Source organism: Gallus gallus, chromosome 1 (genome assembly GCF_016699485.2).
Source record: "Gallus gallus isolate bGalGal1 chromosome 1, bGalGal1.mat.broiler.GRCg7b, whole genome shotgun sequence".
Taxonomy (NCBI): Eukaryota; Metazoa; Chordata; class Aves; order Galliformes; family Phasianidae; genus Gallus; species Gallus gallus.
Window position 1 is genome coordinate 87,538,960 of NC_052532.1, and position 23,262 is coordinate 87,562,221.

The 23,262-nt window shown below is 39.2% G+C and overlaps 1 protein-coding gene across 29 annotated transcripts in view; it reads left to right on the forward strand.

Moving 5' to 3' along the window:
- Positions 1–23,262, forward strand: part of BBX (BBX, HMG-box containing) — a 141,244-nt gene that overhangs the window by 81,501 nt on the left and 36,481 nt on the right. For 21 of the 29 annotated variants that reach the window (XM_040647640.1, XM_040647599.2, XM_046901225.1 and 18 more), the window contains 6 exons: positions 4,779–4,846; positions 9,334–9,414; positions 11,645–11,725; positions 16,754–16,834; positions 19,680–19,757; positions 21,935–22,847. In XM_040647640.1, the coding sequence (XP_040503574.1) occupies positions 4,779–4,846; positions 9,334–9,414; positions 11,645–11,725; positions 16,754–16,834; positions 19,680–19,757; positions 21,935–22,847 (1,302 nt within the window). The remainder of the gene's footprint in view (positions 1–4,778; positions 4,847–9,333; positions 9,415–11,644; positions 11,726–16,753; positions 16,835–19,679; positions 19,758–21,934; positions 22,848–23,262) is intronic. The other 8 variants (XM_040647643.1, XM_040647609.2, XM_040647688.2 and 5 more) reach the window with 3 other exon arrangements.

Consider the following 23,262-nt stretch of genomic DNA (forward strand, 5'->3'; position numbering starts at 1 on the left):
ACTTCAGACTTTTCCGTATCCTACCTAGTTTATGATGATTGTGTGACAGGATTTTTCTGCTTAGTGACATCATGTGCTAGAGAAGGGAAAATGGTTTTATGGAACAAGTAGGGGAAAAAAGGGACAAAAGGGCTTTTATACTTTTTTGCCAGTTTAGTGGTAATGAAATTCCTCCTGGCTACAACAAAACTGTGAAGTATAATTCACAATGCGTTTTTCATGCCACATGGTTACATGTGAGAGATCAGTTCTGAAACCTGCAAGCCTCCTCATCCCATTCTGCTTTGGCTAGCAGAGGGGCATAGTTTATTCTCGTTACAGGTTCATTGACTTAACTGGAAGAACAAGCAGTAGCTCTTGGTCTGCCCAGCTGCTGTTCCTCACCGTTCTAGCTGGGATATTCAACTGTAGAGCTCCTGATAGGAGAGATCTTTAATCAACATCTGACAGAGAACTTAAGAATTAATTAGAAAGTAATCCATTGTTTTAATCTATGGAGACAGTCAGTTCTGATGAAGACCCGATTTTGTTTTAATGTGATTTTTTTCTTTTTAATTCCTTCACTTCAAACCGAGTAAGCGAGTATAGTGATTCACAAGGGTGTTGCTCCAGTCCCCATGCCAGTGAAGTCTGGCTATTTCATAAGAACAGCAGTAGCCCATGAATCAATGACTGCTTCTGACAGAGATGTTAGCAGCATCTAAATCACAACAGGTCTGTCACACCAAATGGATTATAAGTGTCACAGTAACCATGTTTTCTGTTCTTCCCCTAAGTTCATACGATAGCTTAGTTCAAACCTGACTGCTCAGTCTAGGACATCCTCTTTTAAAATCCAGGCTGTGTACTGGCTGATTAACTAAAATGTAGCTGAATGACCATAGAAATACTTTCATCTCCGAAATGCTGCTGACTGTTTTGCGTTTTCAAGGCAGATAGCTTCATTAGGACAAGGATTATATGACAATCCACAGTCATTCCAGGAAACCTGCTTTACTTGTTCGTAACCGTAAATCCTTTATTTATTTATTTTTACTTATTATGATTTCCAAAATTAAATGAAATATGTCCCCCTGCTGGTCATCTCTCCTTTTACCTGTGGTATAACAGCATCACTGGGCTTCTGATTTGCAGCATCACTAGTGGTGTCCTTGCTTGTCCAGTCTGTGAGTTGCAATTGAGCATGTTCTTGTCATGGCATGTCTCTCCTGTGTTCTGTTTGAGGGCATAAGGCAAAGACAGCTGTTGTTCTCAGGTGAAGGTGTCCATTGCAGCATCTACTGTCACAGCTACAGAGCTAAAGTGGGCAACATCTTTCCTGAAGGAAAGTGGAGGATTTCCAGTTCTTCTACATTTCTGTCTCAGAAGAAGACAGTCCCTAGAATAGCCAATGTCATGATAGAGATGCAAATTTTATTCTTTAGAAAGAAGCTTAATTCTGAACTCAGGTGAAAGTTAATTGAAACTCTTACTTGATGATCTTTGTGCTTAGCTCTTTCTCAGTTCTTTCTTTTTCTCAGATTGAAAAAATTGTGATGTTGAACAAGCCAACCTTCTTAGTTTCTAACCAGACTAATACAAAGAAAGCATATCATTTCCATATAGTGAGATGGTATAAGCTTAATCACTGCTGAAAGCTGTTTAGGAAGCCACAAATCACTTCCTATTCTGCAAGTTAGATGTGTATGCTATTTTCTCCTAACTGTTGATTTAACTGTAAAGTACTTTAAAGTAGCACTTAAAATTCTTACTCTTTCATATTAGTAGGTTCTTTGTGCCATAAGAGAAATGTTGTGCTGAGAAGGCACTATAAGCATATGGCACTGTTTGTGTTGTACATTTTTGTCTTCCTTTATGTGAAGTTATTTTGTAATTTAAAACCTTAGTGAAAGGATTTTTTGTCTTGATCAAGATCAGACAGTTAAATGCTAGCCCTTTGCTACAGCTGCAGCATAAATATTCAAGTTGCTTGAGCACAAAATTAAATGTTCACTTTCCACTAAGCTGTCATTTTTTTTCTTCTCATAATTTTTAGTTTTAAATAAACAGTTTAAGTATTTGCTTACTTGAAGGAAGTGGGGAAAAAAGGTCTATCCTTGTCCTCTTGTTAGACAGTACTTATTTGAATAGCAGAAAACTGAGACCACATGCTCAGCAAAGAAGATATTTAAGAAGTAGGGGATGAATTTTAGAGCTGTACACTAGTTGTTTTTGCCAACTTCAGTTGGCAAAAACTGAAGAGGAAGACCTAAGGCAACTAGAGTGAAACTCAAGGGAGCAGCTATGGATGATCAGTGTGATGTGGGTATAAGGCAGTGCTGTACTGCAGTGTGTCAGGCAAAGCATTTTCAGGAACTGTGGAGAAAAATTAATGCTGTTGAACAGACCACAGGTGAGAGCTCATCTGATGTGGTTGCCCTGCTGATCATTCATGTACAAGAAAGACTGGCTCTACCTGGAGTAACTGAAGGGGAATCACAAGGACTGTGGAAGATAAACGAAAGATGACATCAGAAGATCTTGATTTCTTGAGGCTAGTGAAGCTAGTAGAGGATTAACAGGCATCATTGCTGTAAATACAGCAGAGGAAAATGCCATTTAAAGAAAACATTGATCTTAGCTTGAAAGTGTGAGCAACAGAAAAAAAAGAAGTGTACCTTGGCCTAACTCTGAATGGATTTAAGCTGAAAACTGAAAGATAGCTCTAAATGCTTAAGATTTGGCTTCTTCATTGTCTCTTCAGTGGGAATAAAGAAAGTGGAAAGCAACTAGCCAGCCCCTAACTGTGAAATATGGACCTCAGTAAGATCGTGTGGAGATCTGGAGATCTCTTCCAGGCTTTCTTTCCAAACTACCGGCCTGTCGAGTCATTGTCTTTCTAGATGTGTGTTCAGTTTTGAATTGCTCTGATTCCCTCTTGTTTGAAGCACAGAACTTTGCTTGATCAAGTGAACTGATGGTAAAAGGTTCTATATTGACAGGATCAATTGTGGTTAAGTATTTGCCAACTCTTCCTATTTTTCGTCTCCATCTGTTCAGCTACTCATTACTAGTTCTATGCTTCTGATAACGCCTTATCTCTTTGCAGAGTCTTAATATCATTTGTGCTTTTTAAAATTTATTGTAAAGTAAAATGCTAAAAAACAAACACATATTACTTCTACCTGTTCATTACAGTAAAAGAAAAAAATATTTCCAGTTGATCAGTGCTTTTATAGCTAGATACTATCTAGACTGTATTCTTAAGATAATGGCCACTCTTCTATTCTTGAGATAGCAGATGAACTTAGTTTATCCGTGTGGCTTTTCTCTCTTTGGTTTACTGCTGTTTTAAGAGAGCATCATTAGCAAATCTTATCCTGTGATTGTCAATGTGAGATGCTGTCTTAGGGAGAAGCTTTGGCAGTGCCTATAATATTTAATTAACAGTACCAGCAAGCGTACCTCTGAACTGGAACTTGATCATCTGCAGTGATAAACCGGTAGGAGGTTTGCTATAGGGTTTTGGCCTGTGTCAATTGACTTTCCAAAAGACACATAGGCATGGCTCACAAGTTGGAATGGGCCAGAGAAATTGTCTTCCCAGTGGGTGTTTTGGATGCAACCATTCTTTTAGAGGCTAACGATTTTCAAACACACAGAAAAGAGGACTTGTGCCAGTTGGCCTTTGTTCCAGAGAATGGTCCTGGACACATGCAATTTATTGGTGTAGAGAGAGGTTTTTGTATAAGCTAGTTAAGGGAAATTGTAAGACATTAGTTCATGCTTCAGGGAGACCTGAGTATCATTTGGTACTGATGTTTGTGGAAATACAGCAAGGATAATGACTTTTCTCTCTCTCACACTGTGTCTGCTGTACGAGTCATTTGGAACATGGACTTTGTCTTTCTCTCTGTGTGGCTCTTTGTTAAGTTGTGACCCTGTATTGCTTCCAAGGCACTCTCCCAAAATCAGACAATTAGTCTTCATAATGATGAAGAGCAAACACTGTTTTGAGTGGAAAAGCTACTCCATGAGTCATGTTTTACCAGTGTTGATAGTTTTCACTTTTTGCTTCTGTTTTTTTTTCAGAACTTGAGAGGTGCAGGGAGGCTGGAGGCTAGAAACTGTCAGAACCGAATACTTGGAGAAATAACATTTATCTTCATTCTGTTTTCCTCAGTTAAAATGTTGTATTGGTTGGGCAACAAGTGGGCAGGCAGCCTGCCTGGCCAGTGCCTGTGCTGTTCTGGCACAGAGGACTGAGAGTACTTCATGCTTCAGAGTTGTCAGGCTGACACTTTTCACCACTAAGTGCAGTTCTAAATGAAAGCAAAAAGAAAATTGGAATTTTGCTTCAGAGCTTTATCGTGTCATTCTGTTCCATCCCTTTACTTGTTCATTACCTAAGGTAGGGAGCCACTCCCTTGGTAGGAGCATCCACTGAGCTATAAACAAGTGTGATATTAGAGTTTCTTTGTGTATATTTGTGTATGAGGTCATTACACTTGCTGTTTTAAAGATATTCATCTCTGTAGTGCATAAAACCTTTGGCGGTAAAATTTGTAAATCCACGCAATGGGGTGTTAAGCACACAAATCCAATTAAATCCTTCAAACAGCTTTGAAAGCCTTTCCCAGAGGGTACAGAAATTGTTATTTGTGATTCTCTTGAACTGCCTTTTATGGCAGCTTGTTTAGAGTGTCTGTGACAAGTAGTCTTCTGGGGGTTTAACACTGCAAATGGTTCTTTAAACAAGCAAATGAACAAACGTAAGACTTGGTTTTATTCTTTAACAGATCCTACACAAATGGGAGGCCTGAGTATGCTGCTTTTAGCTGGGGAACATGCCCTGACTGCACAAGAGGTAAGGAACTCTCTTCTCTACCTTACCGGAAGTCCTTAGTTTAAAAAGAACTCTGAAGGGAAATATTTGTCAGGTGGGAGGCAGAACTTAAGATACTTCATGGGTAACCTCAGGTGGAACTGAAATGTAAGTCCAGTGATGTGGGTCTTGTTCTCCAACCAGACCTGGGTTTGATACCAGTTTGGTACTTGCTCCATGGACTGCTGAATACATGATGCAACCAGGCAAGTCTGCCCAATGAGAGGATGTTATCACAGATGGGAAAGATGAGATATAGTGACTGTAAACAAACAGGTGATTTGCAAGCTCTTTTGGTCAAGGAACTCATGTGCTTATGTTCTTGTGCAATACAAGAACATAGCTTGGCACAAATAGCAGAATAGATATCTAATAATTCCCATATAGTCATTATATATGCATTCTGAAACCATGCAAGTGCTAACAAGTAATCAAAGTATTGCAGTCTATTCCTACTGACTAAGTCTTTATGTCTAAAGGGAAGTTAGCAGTTTATTTGCCATTTCAAACATTTTATTTTTAGAAAAGACTGCAGTAAATAAGTGTTTCCTGAATATCTCCAGGAGGGCAGAGAGCTCTGGTCTTTCCTTAGACTGATTATCATTCATGACCTTCTTTATGGGACTGTTTTGAAAACTGTTCATAATGTACCTGATAGATTGTGAAAAATAGATAATCATTTTCATCTGTTACCTTTTGATTCAGTGTTTCAGTGGTGGTTGGATGTGGAGCAAATACTTTGTAGGCTTGTGTTACCCAAAGTGCAGTAAAATTCTCCAAAACTGCTTAGGCTTGGTCAACAGAATGGCACTTCTGGCTTGTCGTCTGTGGGACAGTGGAAAGAGGATTCATGAGATGTTCACCTCTACACACCTTGACAGCCTACAGATGTATTTCCATGTTCACGCTTGAATAGTTTCACCCTCAGAACAGTGTTTGGGAGGCTGGCTGAACAAGCTGGGAGGTGGCATGACTAGCAAAAAAAAAAAAAAAGAAAAGCTCAAGAATTCATTGTAGAACTAGTAAGATTCTTCCCTCTTGAATGGGGAGACTTCATCTGGATATTACTGACATGGGGGAGAGAAAATTCTTTGTCCCAAGGTAACCGTTGAAGTATCCTCCAGTGAAAAGGTTCAGCTGCTGCTTAACTCTGGAAAATGTAGATACTGTTTTTTATATAGGACAGTAAGCGTATGCAGTATCTAAGACTGACACTTGCATTGAAAAAGGAAAAAAATATATCATTTTTTAAAGGAACATTCTAAATGAAATCATGTAGTCTTCATTTCTGTTAAAATCTATCTGCATGACCATTAAAAAAAAAAAAGTGCCATAGTTGATACCATTTAGTTTGACTGCCTGTGTATGTATTATTATGCAGGCTTGGGTGGCCTTGTAAGCATATGTTTTAAAATACTATTAACATCTTAAAAGTTGTTGATATAAAGGAGAGGAGCACCGACACAGTTCGTCCAGGACTTCAGAAAAGATGAGGAGAAGAATACTTACGTAATAACTCTGCTAAATCCAAGTAAATTGATTATACACCCACTGATATATATATATTTTTCTGAAGCGTGTGTGAAATGGATGTAAAGGGGCTTTTCAAATCAGTTGTTTAAAGTTAGAGTTGTCAGTGCTCCAGATACCAGGTAACAAAGTGAGCATACACTGGCAAAAAAAAGGTGAAAGAGGCACAGTAGTGATGCTTACAAAAGTGCTTTGGTGATTTAGTCACCATCTTTGTATGCTGGTTACATTCCTATGTCGATCATTTTTTTCAACAGACCAGAAGGTTTTTCATCTAATAACAGAATTCAGTGCTATGTGATGGATTTCCAAACAGAGGCTTAAGCTATTAAATGATAGGCAAGGGAAGTCAAAAACCTTAGCAACAGCAAATACAGGACGGGCGCAAGCAATTAATTTTTGCCTGGCATTTGGGTCCTTTCACCAGTTAAGCAAAACTGTGATGCATATACAAGCACAGTTTGCTTAACACCGGAATAAAAATGCTTAACAAGCTTGTTCTTATTACTCTCGTTACAGGAGAGAAAGCCTGTTACTTTACTGCAGCTGTTTTATCTGCAGAAAACCTGAAACTCTGTGAGGAGTGCTCCTCGCTTTAAAGCTCGTCTCCCTTCCCTTCCCACGAGGTCCGTTGCTTGCCTTACAGCAGCACCTAGTGGCCTCTAATGGTTACTTCCCACAAAATGCTGAATGTATAGCACGGCCCAAAACCTGACTCTTGTACCAGCTCCCCCTTGCTGCTGCGTATCGGGACCACATTAAGGCCTTGCATCAGTCAGTGAGGAAGACGATCTGTTTTCACTCATTTTAGAGCAGGCTTTGGTAACCACAAGGGACTGTGGGTATACATGGCGGCAGCGTCCTTACAGCTTCCTCCTTGCTGCTGAAGGACGGTTGTGCGGTGTGTGGTGCTGGTCTGCCCGTGTCCTTCACAGAGTGCTGAGGCCCAGGCTGTAAATTAGAAACAGATGACTTCAGTGCAGCGGAGGATAAGCAAGTAGGAGGAAAGAGAAGAAGAAATGATGAAAGATTGAGGACGTTTTATTACTGCAGGAAAGAAAAGCTCGTGCTTGTACAGCCGTTCCCTCCAGTAATTGCTGTAATGCTTGAGTTGAATTTGATCTGGCAGTAGGTATGTGTGTCTCCAGAAGTCATGGAGATGATCAATTTCGCCCAAGAGTGTGGGGGCAACAGCTGGGTAAAAACGACATCCTCAACTTAATGCTACTGTTAAACGAAGGCAGCAGCACTGACTTAAAATATCAGAAATTAATAGCAAAAACATGATTGTTCTAACCACAGAATCGTCTTAGAGTTGCTGACTGACAGGGTGCCAAAAAATCTATCCTCTAAGCAGAAAACTGTAGGAAATGGGGCCTCGCTGATTCCACAACTTGCTGTTCCCATCCTGTGACATGAAGAAATTGTGCCTGTCCCCAGCATGCGGCCTCAGACTGTGCTCCTGGGTAGAGTCACAGAATGTCCTGAGTAGGAAGGGACTAACAGGGATCACTGAGTCTAACCCCTGGCTCCACACAGGACCACCCAAAATTCAAACCTTGAGTCTCAGAGCGTTGTCTAAATACTTACTGAATTCCAGCAGTCTTGGGACCACGTTCAGTAAATAGAATGGGAGCATTGTTGCTATGTGGTTCTGTGGCAGGGGAAAAAAACCAAGTTCAGCTGTGTACCTCAGCAAATTGTCGTGTGGCACGGTTCTCCTGCATTTGGATCCAGTGTTCTGGGAGTAGTACAGCTGGCAGATTCCTGAAGCAAAATGCTCTTCTGCTGCTGTCATGCTCAAGCATCTGGAGCAGACAGCAGCATGAGCAGCAGTACAAGCTGTAGGCCTGGTTACTCTGTGGTGCTTGGTTCCTGCAGCAACAGATGCGCTTGCTAGCTGAATCTCATGTGGGTATTCACCAATAAATGCTATTGACATACCTGCTCTGATAATAAAGAAGATAAAAACCACATTCGTCTTGAAATATTTCAAATAATTTGGAATCTCATGAAAAATTAAAAATCATTGGGGGAAAAAAAATGCCATCCTGTTACTTAATCTTCCAAAAATCCCACAAAGCCTCCTTCCTTTCTGCTGTTTCCTGTAAGTTGTGCTACATACCCTATTTTATATTAGCAGTGTATTCACTTCTGAGAGTCATAAATGTAAATCTTTTATACTCACATGTGTCTCTTGATATTCAAGACAATTCTTTTACAGAAGGATGCTATTTTCAGTAGTATGGGTAAGGCCTGTGTGAATTCTAATAAGGCCGTTGTGTTGTGGGGTTTTTTTTGTTGCCTTTTTTTTTTTTTGGAGCAGTCACTTTTCTGAATTTTGATATTGGAAATTACGATACTTTCTCGCACTACTCCTCAAAAGCACCTCTAAACAGATATCCATTTATATAAGTTATTTAAGCAGTTCTAGGCTTGTGGTGCCCTTAACTACTTATTTCATGCTGTGAAGTGATTAGCAATTATTCCCGTCACTTAGCAACACTCAGTGGTTTGAAAAAACTTTTTTTAGCTTCTAAGTAATTAATGGGAGTGTAAATTGAAGAGATAGTGGCATGGATTACGTCCTGAATACAAGATAGCTGTGTATGCAGCCCGTAACAACCAGTGTTTTGTTGCATATAACTCTTGCAGAATTTGGAATTACAGGAAGAAAAGGAACAAAACCAAAAAAAGCAGTCGCTGGTATTTTTCTGCTATTTCTTATGTGATTGTCAAACACTTTAATATAGGCGCTAAGCTATGTTTTCACCTTTTAATTTGATTCAGCTGGTCCAGGAATGTAAAAGATGACATTGTCCATCTTTTCTGAAACAGCTCATCATGTTACTGCTGCCTGGCATTTCATTTTACCTCCAGTTGTTCTTAGCTTGACAGAAACACCCATGAAGTCTTATTCTCCACACTCCTTGTTTCAGGTTTCCTCAAATACTTGCCAATCTGATGCGACTGATTCTACGGAAGTGTGTCAGAAGTCATCATTGTTTCAGTTTGCAGAGGTGAGTTTCTTTAAAAAGGGAGTGTTTTTTTCCCAGTGTTTTCTTTCCAGAGGTACCTGGTGTTCAGCTGAAAGAGAAATCAAAAAACCTGACTGAATTTCATGGTAGCATTTCTTCCCTCTTTTGGGGGTTACAGTATTGGATCATGTATCAGGTAGATGTGTCTGATTTGAAGCGCAGGTGTGTTCAGGAACACAACTGAAATTGTAGTGTAATAATGGAGCTGTGGTTTAAGCAGTGATTTAGAGATCTCATTCCTGCACTTGTGTCGAGTTAGACTCCAGTTGATACCTGTGTTTGGATGTTATATTATATCATCTAGCCAGGTCAGATGGGACCCTGGGCAGCCTGATCTAGTACTTGATCTAGCAATTAGCAACCCTGCCTGTGGTAGGGGGTTGGAACCTGATGATCTTTGGGGTTCCTTGAGGTCCCGTAGAAGCCATTCTGTGATTCTTCATGACTGCTTTAGTCACTAGCTCCATCCAAAATAATTGTAGTTCTGGAATTTCCAAAATTTTCTTCTATAACCACAAAGCAGCTCTGTGCACTTGTGCAACGTTGCTATTAGTGTATTTCTAGTAACTGCTATACAGTGCTACTGAGGTGAGTTTTTTTGTTTTTAAATATACCCTACTTCATTCAAATTTTAACAGATTTAATTGACGTAACTAACACAGGGTTGCAAAGAATCCTGGCCCTTTGTAAGCATCACTCCCTTGCTTACATCTTTTCAACTTCTGAAATGGTCATAATCCAGTGACATAAATATTTAGCTAAAGAAATATCGATTAGACAGGATACTAGACAGTGTTTGAGTGTCCGTGGGAAAAAAAGTTGTCCCAGGAGGGAATTCTTTTTGTTATTTGGTTTCACACCAGCCACAAAACTGATGCCTTGTCTTTATTATTCATCTCTGCATATACTTTCATATTTCTCCCTAGATGTCATTGCTTACAGAGCACATAGATGCCAATCATTGCATACAGAAAGTGATTTTAGTTTTAACATTAGCTGGCTCACAGGACCTTGAGCTCTAACTTAAAAGCTGAGGCTTTCAAAATGTAGTAGAGGTAGATTAATGCACTGAACCTTTATTTCTGATTAAAGGCTAGCATGAAATATAAAATCTAAACAACTTACTGGCTTTTCTTGTTAGCAAGAGGGGAATGCCTGATTTGCCATCAATTAAAAACAATTTTTAGAAGCTCCTTAAAATTGATTAATTCCAGTGTTAGTTATGGTAGTAATTCAAAATCCATCTTCCAGTGAGATACTTCTGATTACTTGCCCCGTCAGTTGAACAACATGGTATTTTGTGTGGTTCATTTTGATAACGGTCTGTTTCTTCAGTGTTGCTGTTATGTCTTCCAACCAGTAAGACAAATACAAGTTCGCTCACTGAGTTCATTTTACAGTGCTTAAACAAAAAAGTGCCAGAATCATGTGACTGTACAGAGGAATTGTGCTGTGTGTTGCAAGATACGCTCTTGCTAAGGGCTTGTGAACTCTGACTTTGCCTTACCCATCAAAGAATTACAGTGAATGCAAAAATAAGCTCACCTGCACTGCTGAGGCTTGCAGTTCAGAAGTAGTTCACTGATATTCAGTAACTAGAAATGCACGTTAGCTAGTTTACTTTATTTTTCATGGATGTTAAGTGGTTCATAATGAGTCTGCATATAGTTGGTATATAGTAGCTATGTTTGTCAACAGCAGAATAAGTGGCATTTGTACCTAGATCTACAATTAATTCAGAGCGTTGTTCACAACAAAAAGAAGTGACACAAGTTAAATGGTAAAAATAAATATATTTTTTAAAAAATGCAGCTTCCTTAGTCATTAGGATAGATCTGTTATCTCTTCTAAAAGTATGTGCATGTGTTGTGCCTCTGCCCTCCCTTATCTTCCATGCAAAGTAGCAATTTGTGCTCTATCAGCACCACCGTTCTGTGGTTGGGTCTTTCACTGAGCAGTGAAATATAAGACAGTGTCAAGTTCCTGTTATTAACTTTCTTTTAACATATCAGTGGGAAAATAAAAGCCCCTCAGAAAGGTTCTAGTCTGTTTTGTTGATCCTAGGAAAGATTTTCATTGTTAAAAACGATTCAGGATCACCATTTAAGTGTCTCCTGGGAAAGCAGACACTGTTTGCATGCTGAAGTGTGTTTGTTGAAGTTTGAAAAAGAAACTGAAGAGATAAATAATTTAAGAATTATTTTCCTCACAGATCTCTTCAAGCACATCACAGCCAGGAGTTCCAGGAGCTGTAAAACAAACGGAGGACTCTGCATTATTTCAGTTTGCTGAGGTATAATAGCTAAAACATGGCAGGGGAAGCTGGGAGGAAGCAAGGAGCCACTAAGAGTTGTCACTGAAGTTAAGCAAACTAGAGATACTGAAAAAATAAGACTTTCTGAAGTGACACTATGCACTGCTTATGGAAGAGGTTGCAGTAGTGGAAAATGGTAGCTGCCCTGGACATAGGAATCCTCTAAAAAATAAACTTGCAGGTCAAAGTCATCTTACCACAGCTGCTAGGGTACGTAGCAGCATTGTTAGGTGGTGAGCTCTAAATCTGTAAACTACCCTTCAGTATGTATGTCAGTCCTTCCTTTGTGTGTTGAAAATTTAGAGTTCTTATAGGTGGCTTTTAGAAGTTTCTTCACTGATGTGTTTAATGTTCCTTTGTAAACTGATTTCTCATACATTATCTTTTTCTCCATTTGGGGGAGTCTAATACTGCTCTCAGAATCTCTCTTTAGCTTTTACTCTCAAGCTAAAAGCATACTCAGAGTGTGTGTGAAGAAACTACTATTGGAGCTAGTACTATCCTGGAGGAACATTATGGAACGAAAAGATGCCCTGTTGATTATTCCATGTGGTAACAGAGGTTTGACTACAGACAACAGACTTCCTTCTATTAGATGTTAATCTAATTGTATACATTGTATTTTTAGCTTGGCTAGGACGAGCCTTGATTTATTCCTTAAAAATTCTAATTAAAAAAAAAAAATGTGATTCAGGTGCCATAAAATACCTGAATAGAAGTACCCCTATCAAAGATACAATAGTGTCTGTAATTGTAAAGAAGCTTTTGTATGTGCTACTTTTTTTTTTTTAAAGTTACAGGTTAAATTGGAAAGTTCTCCCAAGGAAAGTTAGTGCAAGTTAGCAGGTGAAGCCATGTGCTGAAGCCAAGAAAGTAAAAGATCTAAACTGTAGAATATTCTTGTGAATTTTCTTGACGAGACTTGCACAAGTAAATTTGCTAAGTTAGTTTCAAAAACGTTGGCCATCATACATTTCAGTTAAACAGCAATTGTAGCTGGATATGAAGTTGAGCAGAATATGATATCCCTCGAGTATAGAATCACAGAATGATTCTATGGATACCTTTAAGATCATCTAGATCCAACCCCCTGCTATAGGCAGGGACACCTCCCTCTAGACCAGGTTGCTCAAAGTCCCATGAGTACAGCATTTTCAAACATTTCATGAAACCTGACTCAGCAGCACCTTCATAACTTCACAGAATCTAAAATCAGTTCTAAATGATTAAACAACAGAAGATCAAACCTGAAAACTGTCTTAAGAATGTGGAAGTATATTAAATCTCATACCACTGTGCTAAGGCAGCTCGCTTGTCACACTAGAGAGCATGTATGAATCATCAAATGCTGGGGAAAAAGGAATGCCTAAAAAATTAGTTAGGTATCGGAGAGGGCTATTTTAAAGTCAGGACTAATCTTTTTTCCTCTTAAAAATCCTGAAATGCTACTGTAGTCTGGGGGAAGTCGTATTTTAGTTGTATTTTCTTGGCTATTTTTTTTAGTGTCTAGAAATACCCATCATCCCATAATAAACTTTTTTTCAAGATTATTCCTCATATGTTACACTGTTGTTATAGAACCTCAATGGCAGTGACTGACTTAATGTTTTATCTAAAGTAATAGAGAAATGGTTTTAAGATTGCCACCTGTATTTCGTTTGCTTTGTTCCAGGGGAAAATACTATGCATGCTAAAGAACCTCTTTAAGATGCTTTCTCTTTCTTTTTTTTTTTTTTCTTTTTTCTTTCTGTAATTATTCTTGCTATTAAAGCTGCTTGTGCTCTTTCAGTTATAAAGGCTTACATATGCACAGGGTGTCTTTGTCAAGTCTGGCAAAAATCCCATTCATTTTTGAGCCACTTCTTACTGGGCCTTGTCTATATGAATGCATTACTGCATTTAGTAAACTAAATTATGGTAAGCAATTTGCAGTAGATTGCTGTCAGCAATGTACAGTGCTACAAAAGAAAAAGAGGGAGGGAGGGAGAGAAAGTAGTTATATAGCCAGCAGCCAAGTAGACCTGTGAAGAAATGTGAATTGTGCTGTGGTCTGATGTGCCTGGAGACTTCTGGCAGCCATCCCAACTCATTTTTGGTTCTGACTGGGTGTTCTTCATATGTTTCCTTTCTCTTTACCGCCTTTGCAGCAGGATGAATGAGAATGATTCTTTGTGAAGACAGTGGTCCCATTGAGTAGATTTGTCATCTTAAATGTACTCCTTGAGTAGAGGTGTCCAAGTCTGCTGTCACTCACAAATGGCTCATTATATGCTGTTGTAGTATAAGATTCTTTCTTTCTAGCCTCAGTCAGCCTGGCTTTCTGTCCCACGTGTGTTGTAGTCTTCAATTAAAGCTGATAAGGATATGATTAATGAGACCTACTCTGTGTTGTCTTGCTGCAACAGCTGATGAGAATCATGGGAGTGGTACTTTGCTAGATCCTGTGGGTGTGCAGGCAGCAATTGCAGTGGTCTTCCAAGATAACATGATGTCCTCATAAGTTGTTCGTTTATTTGTTTTTAATTTTGGTGTGTGGCCAAGTTATATTCTTGGCTTTTCCTCTCTTCTCTGATCTTGCAAATACTTGGTCCTTCGTTTTTTCCTTCTCACTGCTACCTTTGTGGAAAGCCAGTATATAGGCCAGTAATTTCTCAGCAGTGGGTTGTGCTACTTGGCATGATGATTGTTTGCAAGCTGCCTGCTCACATGGGCTGCTTACTGTTGTTCTTCTTGCTATGTAAAGGAAGCAGAGCAGATGGGGCCCCTTGCTCTCTTGGTCTTACTTGGATGCATGTTTGGCAAACGCAAACAGATGGTGATGACTGCTCTGCAGAAAAGAGACACTAGTACCTCTTAGGCTTACTTACATAAAGTTTTATCGTTTATTAAACACAGATAAAGCTTCCAGAGAGTAACAGCGGTAAAGCTGCTGGTTTAACCATCTTAAGAAAAATGAAGCTGAAAAACCCAAACTCTTCACTTACAGCTGCTCTTCAGAAGCTTTGCTCTAGGTTATTTAACTGAAATATGTACAGTCGTATCCAGCAGTCAGTAGAGCAGAATTCTCCTTGCTAGTCCAACAGTTTATCATTGTTAAAAAAAAAAAAATGTATGCTTGAGGATGGCTTTTTCCTTGCTGTGTTCTCACATACTCACCTTTAGTAGACTTGATGGCAACCCTTTCCATTAAATCCTTCTGCAGAACAGAAGTCTTGAATCCAAAACTTTGGTCAAAATGCTGTGAAACTGAGCCTGTGAGATCTAGTCAGTATGTTCTCTTCCAACCTTCTCTTAGGTAAAGCTGTAGTCTTCCACGGTAAAGTCATTATTTAAAATAAATATACTTGATGTTTGTCTCTGAACTGCAATCATTAAATATCTGTATTGAAATGAAATGGCTGGGAGGTGGAGAGATGAGTGAAAAACTGACGTGCATCCTGTGCAAACTACAGTGTAATACAGTAGCTAAAATATCACCTGCATTGTTCAAGGTATATTAAGTAACTGGATCCTAATGGTCCCTGAGTTAAGCGTCGGCATAAGAAGGAGCTATCTGTGACTGTGGTACTGCAGGTACTGATTACTCTGATTAAAAAAGGAAGACTGTGTTTAGACAGAGAACGAGCTGGAGAGCTGATTGATAGCTGCAATCTTCTGACACTTGGCCAGCAACTTTGGCAGAACAGGTTCTAAGTTTGTCTCTTTGTGCTTGTTGTCTTGCTGATGAAGATTTTTTTTTCTGAAGAAGGATTTTGCCTTCCTCTCTTCTAATTGGTACTACAAGGTTCTCACATTTTGTTAAGAGTGCCCAACCTATTGTCAAAACTGTTATTTTTTCCTCTTTTCTCACATTGTACATCAGAAGGCAAGATATGCCTGTATATTCTCAGGTTGCACTTTAGTGTGTGAATGTTCCTTTTCTACTATTCATACTGTGCTAAAGAAACCATTAAGAACTGAGAATGTATTACAGTAGAAAGAGGAAAATGTAAAGCTCTCTTCCCATGAAGTGCAGTGTACAAGGAGTCTTGGGATCCTGAGTGTGTTCACTGAGCTGCACCAAGGGAGAAGTAGGATTTTGAATTGTTTTAGTTTAATACTGAAATAATAATGCATGGTCAAATATTACTCAACATATCTTTAGTGGTTGGCAGTAAAAAAAATAACTTCAGGATTTTTCAGATTTTTTTTTTCATATAATGAATCTCCTTGACCATGGAAAAGCTGTTCAAATAATCCAGTTAAAAGCAACAACAAAATTAAATACAAAGAGGCTACTTTGATAATTTTTCCATCCAAAAGGTCATGGTCATATATGTATTTCTTTATGAGGCAGATGTCAAATAAACACTGGTGGTCTTTTCCCTATCAAAGGGTTTTCCAAGGCTTCCAGGCCAAGTACTACTATGTAATGCCATGCCAGACAAAATAAAATACAAGAAATAATGGATAATTGTTGTGTTGGTGAACTCATAATACTGTGCTTGGAAGCAGGTCAGAACAGTTTGGCAGCAAAAGCAATTCTGAAATGCGGTGAGAGTTATTTACCAAGCACTGCTGCTGGCACAGCAACATCTGTATAGAAAGCTGATCTCCAGATGTAAGGACGTTCTTTCCTAAAGAAAGGAAGTGAAACGAGCAGCTGGTGCCTGTGAAAACAAATAATCTTCCTCTATATCTGACCAAATAATGCCTGGGCTTTTCAGTAGAGTTTTATTGAACATTGAGCACCACAATTCATGTTTTTTTAAGTTATGTTTTGTTCACTTGGAGTGGCATAAAAGACACAGTGTGATCAGAATGTTATTGGTGTTTATGTTCTGCTAACTTCTAAATGCCTGTTAAGTGTTTTTTGAATGGGATTGCTAATTTGAAGTAGAGCCTTTTTCCAGAAAGATCTAAAAGTGACAGATTTAACTAATTCTTTCTTCACTATTTTTCTCCCTTCCTTTCTTTCTTTCCTGATTAACACTGAAATATTTTCTCCTCTGTTCATTTAAAACCTAGATTTCATCAAATACTTCCCAGCTGTCAAGTCCTGAGCCAGTAAAGCACTGCGGGAAGTCGGCACTCTTCCAGTTGGCAGAGGTAAAATTTATACCCATTAACAGCACAATGAGAAGATGTGTGGTTTTTCCTCCCTCAGAATATGAGTTGTATAAGGCTTGCTCTAGCATTAAATTCAGTATTTCCAGAGGCATAACTCAGTCAGTAAATAATCAAATAGTAAGAGAGTTAGGCAGTTGTACTGGGCCCGGGGAACCTGGTTCTTCTTTATGCACTTGTAAATATGCATCATTTATTGGATACCATATGGAATTTGTATTTCCTTTCAGGAATATTAACCTTCTAACTGTAATAAAAACTAAGTCTAGGACAATAGCAAAGACAAGACAATTGCATTCTTTTTATTGAGGAGGTGAATTAAAATAATTGTAATGAGGATTCAAAATATGAAGTTTTATTTTAGAGACTGAGAGGTGTATTGCTGAATTGAGGACCCCAGAGTAAGAGGAGGAAAGTAAACTTTGAGATCATCCAAGGATCCGTATGAAGACTTGGACGTTGAAGTAGTATACTGAATTACGAAACTGACAGTTGTCAGAAATCAAGAATACAAGTCAAGGTCTCCCAAGATCCTGGAAAATTTCTAAGAGTTTTCAGTGTAACCTTGTAGAGGTCTCCTCTTTGATATGGATAAATCAAACTTTTGAGCATATAAACTTATATGCTGCAAATGAAAATTATATGCTGCTTTCCAAGTGAATAAGGGAGGTTCCTACCACCTTACTCATCTACTTTTTGTTGTTGTTGTTTTCAAAATGGCTTTCTGCTTCAATGAGGAAAGTGGTTCTTTGGATCTTTTCTAGCAGTATCCATACATATGTTCTTGCTGCTGAGGCTAATCCCTCTCAGAGGAAAAAAAGATTGGAAGCACTGAAAGAAAACACCATGCTTTGAGTCTGCATAGATGAGTATTTCATGCCTTGCAAGGATGGTAATGCTACTAGGAAGATTATCTTTGAGGACTTACATGAGTAGATGAAAATTTACCTTACCCTAGAGGCAATCTCTGGCAGGAATACTGTTTGTTCACCTGTGCTGCAACGTTATCAGCAGTGCCAATGCAAGGGGTCATTATCCTTAGCTAAGATCAGTGACTTCCTTATCTCTAGTTCTTATAGTAGATTAGAACTGTTGATTTTATTCGTGTTTTGTTTATTGGTTGGTTTTTGGAGATATCTATGATCCTGGATTGTAATTGGATAAATAAAGTGAGATTCAGCTTAACTTTTCAGATAGTAATTTAGGACCTGGTTTGGAGTATCCCACATAAACTATGCTCACATCATCTCCAGGGCATCTCAAGTTTACAGGTTCATTTGGCAGACATTTGTGCTGTGCCGCTGTAATTCCAAACTGCAGATGCTGTGCACTGGAGGGGGCTGGACTGCTGTCTGCATGCTGCTTGCATGGCAGAGATCCTGAGCGTGGGAGCCTGTCAGCTTTGGCATGCCACACTGATCTGCTTCTCCTACATCTCTCTTATGTGGATTCACCAATTTTATCTTATTTTTTCCCCACTCTGTGCCTTCATTTTCTGTATTTCACAGATGGTGATAAAATGTAAAAGCAGATGTAGTGCTTTCCTAAAGATTTCTAAGAATTTCTAAGCTCTAAAAACAGTTGGAGAAGCCATGCTGAAGGCTGAAGCCTGGCAGGCTGCTACTGATCTGCTTTGCTAGGCCTTGTGCTGTGTCTGAATGCACACTTTGTCTTCAGCCTTCGGTGCAGGGAGATGGCAGTGGCTGGGTGCATGTCATTTCCAGGAGGCAAGGAGGACTCTCCTGTGCTGCAGGGTGCCTGCAACACTGACAATGCCTGGCTGTAAGAAGCAATCAGAGACTTGAGCTGGAATCTTCAGTTTGGGAGGCCTAGAGATAGCATTCTTAACATTTTTTGTTCTTTCCTGTATGGCAGTGATGAGTGTGATTTCTGCAAAGCAGGTTTTTGGGCCCATGTTGGTATGAAGCAGTAAAAACTGAGCTGATATTGGTACTGGAATGGCTAACTGAAGTGGATGAAAACAAATGCTTTAGTTCCTCAGTTCCTAGAATTCCAGTTCTTTCCAAGGAAGCAATTATAAGAAACCTGCAAGCCTGATCAAAGACTTTGGGACATATCCGTAGCAGTAAACATCATCTTCTTCATACTGATGTTCTGACACTGATGTTTTAATAAATTTAGAAAATTATTTCTTTATGTCTAGCTCAAAACTGATGCGGAACGCTAAAATGCTGAAGTAGATCACAATCTAATAGAAGAAAAAAGTTTATTTGAGAATAATTGGCTATCTGCTTGCCAAACAGCTTCTCATATGCTGCAGAGTAATCATGAAAGGTTACCAAAGGCCTGAGGGCTTCTACATGACTTTGGTTTCATAGCAAATCTGTCATACGAATCCTGAAGGACACCACCAGGCAGTGCCATGTCCTGACAGAACTAAGCTTCTTAAGCTGTGACAGTGAAAGGAATTAGCAAGCCAATATCTAACAAAGCTTTCAGAAACATCAGCTGGATTGTACGCTGGTATAGGTTGATGCAATCCCCTAACAGAGCCCCTGGTGTTTATTTACATGTGAGAAATATGTGCTTCAGTTCGTCCTCCAGAGAGAATCCTGTCAAGAAGATCCCCAAATCTGGAAGTAGCTTTTAATGTCCATGGTGTTTTCTACCAGTGCAGTGTAGTAGTGAAGTTTTATTTGTAAAGGCACACACACGTCTATGCTTCTTTTTGGTATGCTTATATAATCTTATGAATGCATTTTGTCAAGAGGACGGAAACAATCCTTTCAAATGATACGTGATAAACATAGAATTATTCTGGTGAAATAATGTTTTTCTTTATTCTTCTCCTTTGTTTCTTTTTTAGATTTCTTCAAGTACATCCCATTCAGGTCCTGATTTAACAAAGCAGTGTGGAACATCAGCATTATTTCAACTGGCAGAGGTAGTATTCAATACTGATGACTAATTACTACAGGTGCAGTGGGTTGGAGAAGTTAATGATGTTGATCGCCCAAGTCTGGAAGGCAGTACATTGCCAGTTATAATTACACTGTAGCTTATAGAAGTATAAGTTCTTTTTCAGTTTGGGTGCCATATGCTAAGATTTCTTCAGATTAGCAATCGATTTGGAGACTAAGTGTCCATGTTACAGCTGATGAGAAGTACCAGTCCCTGATAGTCAGAGGGTTATCCAATCTCCATTTGAATTACTTCAATCCTTTGTTTTAGGGATTACGGTTTTGACTAGATTGGATGGTGGGGGATCGGGATGGAATTCAAAGGAAGGGCTGGGTTGGTCTGTTGTTCAAATTACACTGTCATTACAAATACCTGTTAAAAGGCATTAGCCACTTTGGTTATTTTTTGCCTGTCATACATACTACTGGAAGAATGAGCAGGTCAATAACTTCTCTACAAGCTCTGTTATTATACTCTCAGAAACTTCTCCATTTAAGACGAGTTAAAACCAATTCCTTCTTACAGAAATATTGTATTTCTTTTGTTTCTAAGTTTTTTGTTTTGTTTCGTTTTGGTTTTTTGGTAGATTATCCTAACCTTAAGGACTGAATTGTGAGTTTATTTAGTATTTAGATCTTATAAAACAAAAAACACTTTTTTGTAGCTACATATATAGCCTTCTGTACTATTGGCTGCTGCAGGAGAAGCAAGGATAGAAAGGAAAAAAATCCATTGGTGAGAGGGTGTGTTTAATTGACAAAGTATCATTAATGTTCAATGAGTTGCATTTGTAAGATTGATCTTTGGCTTCTGGAAATCACAGACTGGATTTATATCACTTTGCAGTGAAGCCACAGAGGTACCCTGGTGCCAGAGCCTACCTCAGCATAGTTATGAGATTCTCACTATAATCCAATCTGCTTACAAACAGACACTGAGCTGCCAAAGTTTCAGTGTTTCTAACGGTCAGCCTAGTTTAACTTGAGCCACATCAGGGATTTCTACCCAATATAATACAGAGGGAATTTTGGAAACTTATTTCAGAGTTCTGTCATTGGTATTGTATATTGGTGTGAGTGATCTTTTTACCTTGCAAAAATTTGAGAAATCTAAAATTGATTTGAGGAAAACCCAGTGACTCACAGAGTACATCCTTCCTGACTACATGGCCCGTGGGCTGAGCTACAGGATAGAAACACTGCTGATGTCTGGTCCAAAGCAAGGTTCTGCCATCTCATTTCACTCCAGGTGGCTGTTCAATTGTTTTAGAAATAAAATAGAACTTGGAGTTCAGCTTAGGAAGCTGTAAGAGAGACGATGAGGAGAAAGCCTGCCTTCCCAAGGACAGCTGTTTGACACTGCAAAGTACTAGCCTCTAGCAGTGTCAGCATGGCTTACAAATGATCCAAAACTGAGTGCATCTTCCAAGTCACTGCTGAAGGAACATGGCAGTTTGAGGACTTTGTTACAGCTCTTGTTTTGAATATCACTGTTCTTCAGCCAGAATGAACTGTTTTGGTTTCCATTAACATTATCTCCAGGAGAAGATAACCATGGCAACTACTGCTTTGCAGTTCTTTGCAGGGTAGGACTGTGACATTAGAATAAGGATTTGGAAGGCTTTTATAGTATCTTCCGAATTATTTTGCGCATTGAAATAAAAGAAAATGATTGCTGAGATTTGATCAACTTTTTTTATTCCCTTTTGGAGGCCGTTTGGAAAATGGAGGAGAGAATTGTTTGTGGAGATACTTGGAAACTGGGAAGGGTATGGATTTGAGATTTCAAGTAGCTTGACCATGGTGATAGTGACATACTGTATTGTTCTATTGCATTTGGGATGTTCTGAAAAATCAGTCTAGCAGTGTCTTTCTAGGATACATAGAAGGCACCTGAAGGATTGTGGAAACACAACTAAGAGTATTATTTTTTTTGTAGGGTTTTTTTGTTATTTTGTTATTAGTGCAGTAGAGTCCACCAGTCTTATTTCATCTGCTTCATTAGAACTTCAGCATTTTTTTTAGTATTGTTCTTCAGCGTAGTTTGCTTTCATGAATTAGGATCCTAGAGAGATTTCCTTTGTAGCACTCCTTTTAATGCAGGTAAGTAATGTTAATAGTTGATGTTTATTGCATAGTAACTATTTTTAACTCACTTTAGATGTGCCTTGCTTCAGAAGGGGTGAAAGTGAAAGAACCTGGGAAAATAAAAGTGGAAGTATCAGAAGATGTGACAAGGGAAGTTCCAGAAATGGAAGTGGAAGAACTGGAGAAGACAACAATAAAAGACTCCTGTACAGGAAAAATGGAACAATCAGAGAAATTGCAAAACTGGGATGAGGCAAAAGCTGAGGAATTAGAAACTGTAAAATGCAGTGATTTTACTTGTCTTCTAAAGGATAGCAATCCTTTTGAGAGAAATGATAACACAAAGGATTACATGTGCCGTTCTCCAGAGCTTTCGTTAGCTGAAATGAGTATCCTTGGGCTAGGCAAGCCGGAAAAGTTGAAGAAGAAGAAAAAGAAAAATAAGTTGGACCGGCACACAAATGAAAAATCCACCCCTAAAAAGCCTTGTAAAAAGAGGCAGTCCTCCGAGTCGGACATTGAGAGTGTAATGTATACAATTGAAGCTGTTGCAAAAGGAGACTGGGGTGCTGAGAGACTTGAAGAAACTCCACGCAAAAAAGCCCGCCCATCCTCAAATGTGAAGGGAAGCATGTTGGATACAAAATCACCAAAGAAAAAAGTGAAATCTAAAGAGAAGAAGACATCAAAGGAGAAACCCATGGAGACCACCAAAGAATCAAAGCCTCCTGATTTCCTAAGTATTACAGCCAACAAGGAAGTACCCTGTGAGGCTTCTGATAGCATTAAAGTGGAACCACTGACCCCAACAGAGGAGGTGGTACCCCAGAGCTTACCAGAACAGGTCAAAACTGAGGACAGTGACTGTGTTAAAAAAATAGAAACCTGTGGCTCCAGGAAATCAGAGAGATCTTGCAAAGGTGCTCTTTATAAAACTCTGGTGTCAGAGGGCATGCTTACGTCTCTGCGTGCTAACGTGGACAGAGGTGGGTGGTTTTGACTGCTTCATTTACAGCATGAACCACAAAAGTCTGCCTGGAGTGGGAGGAAGAGCGGCAGTTTGTTTAAACTGGAGTTTAAGAAGTGTGTGATGGGGTTTCTGTGTCTGATCACCTGAAATACTGGGCTTGGGGGCTTCGTGGTCCAGGGCAGGTCATCTTGAGTCCTGCAGTCTGCATTCCTATTTTTCTAAGCCTCTTAGGTTTTGTCTTTCCTGATCTGAGTTTTAGCTTTTTGACCGAAGGCTAGTCCAGTTGATTCATCAGCCTGCTGATAGAAGTCTGTAGGACCTGTGTTGCACGTAACCCTGAACAGTTGCTTTCTGTGTAAACATCTCTTGAAGCTGTGGCTTATGAGCACTGTTATCCATCCTACAAAAGGCAGATATGTTGTGCTTTCCCT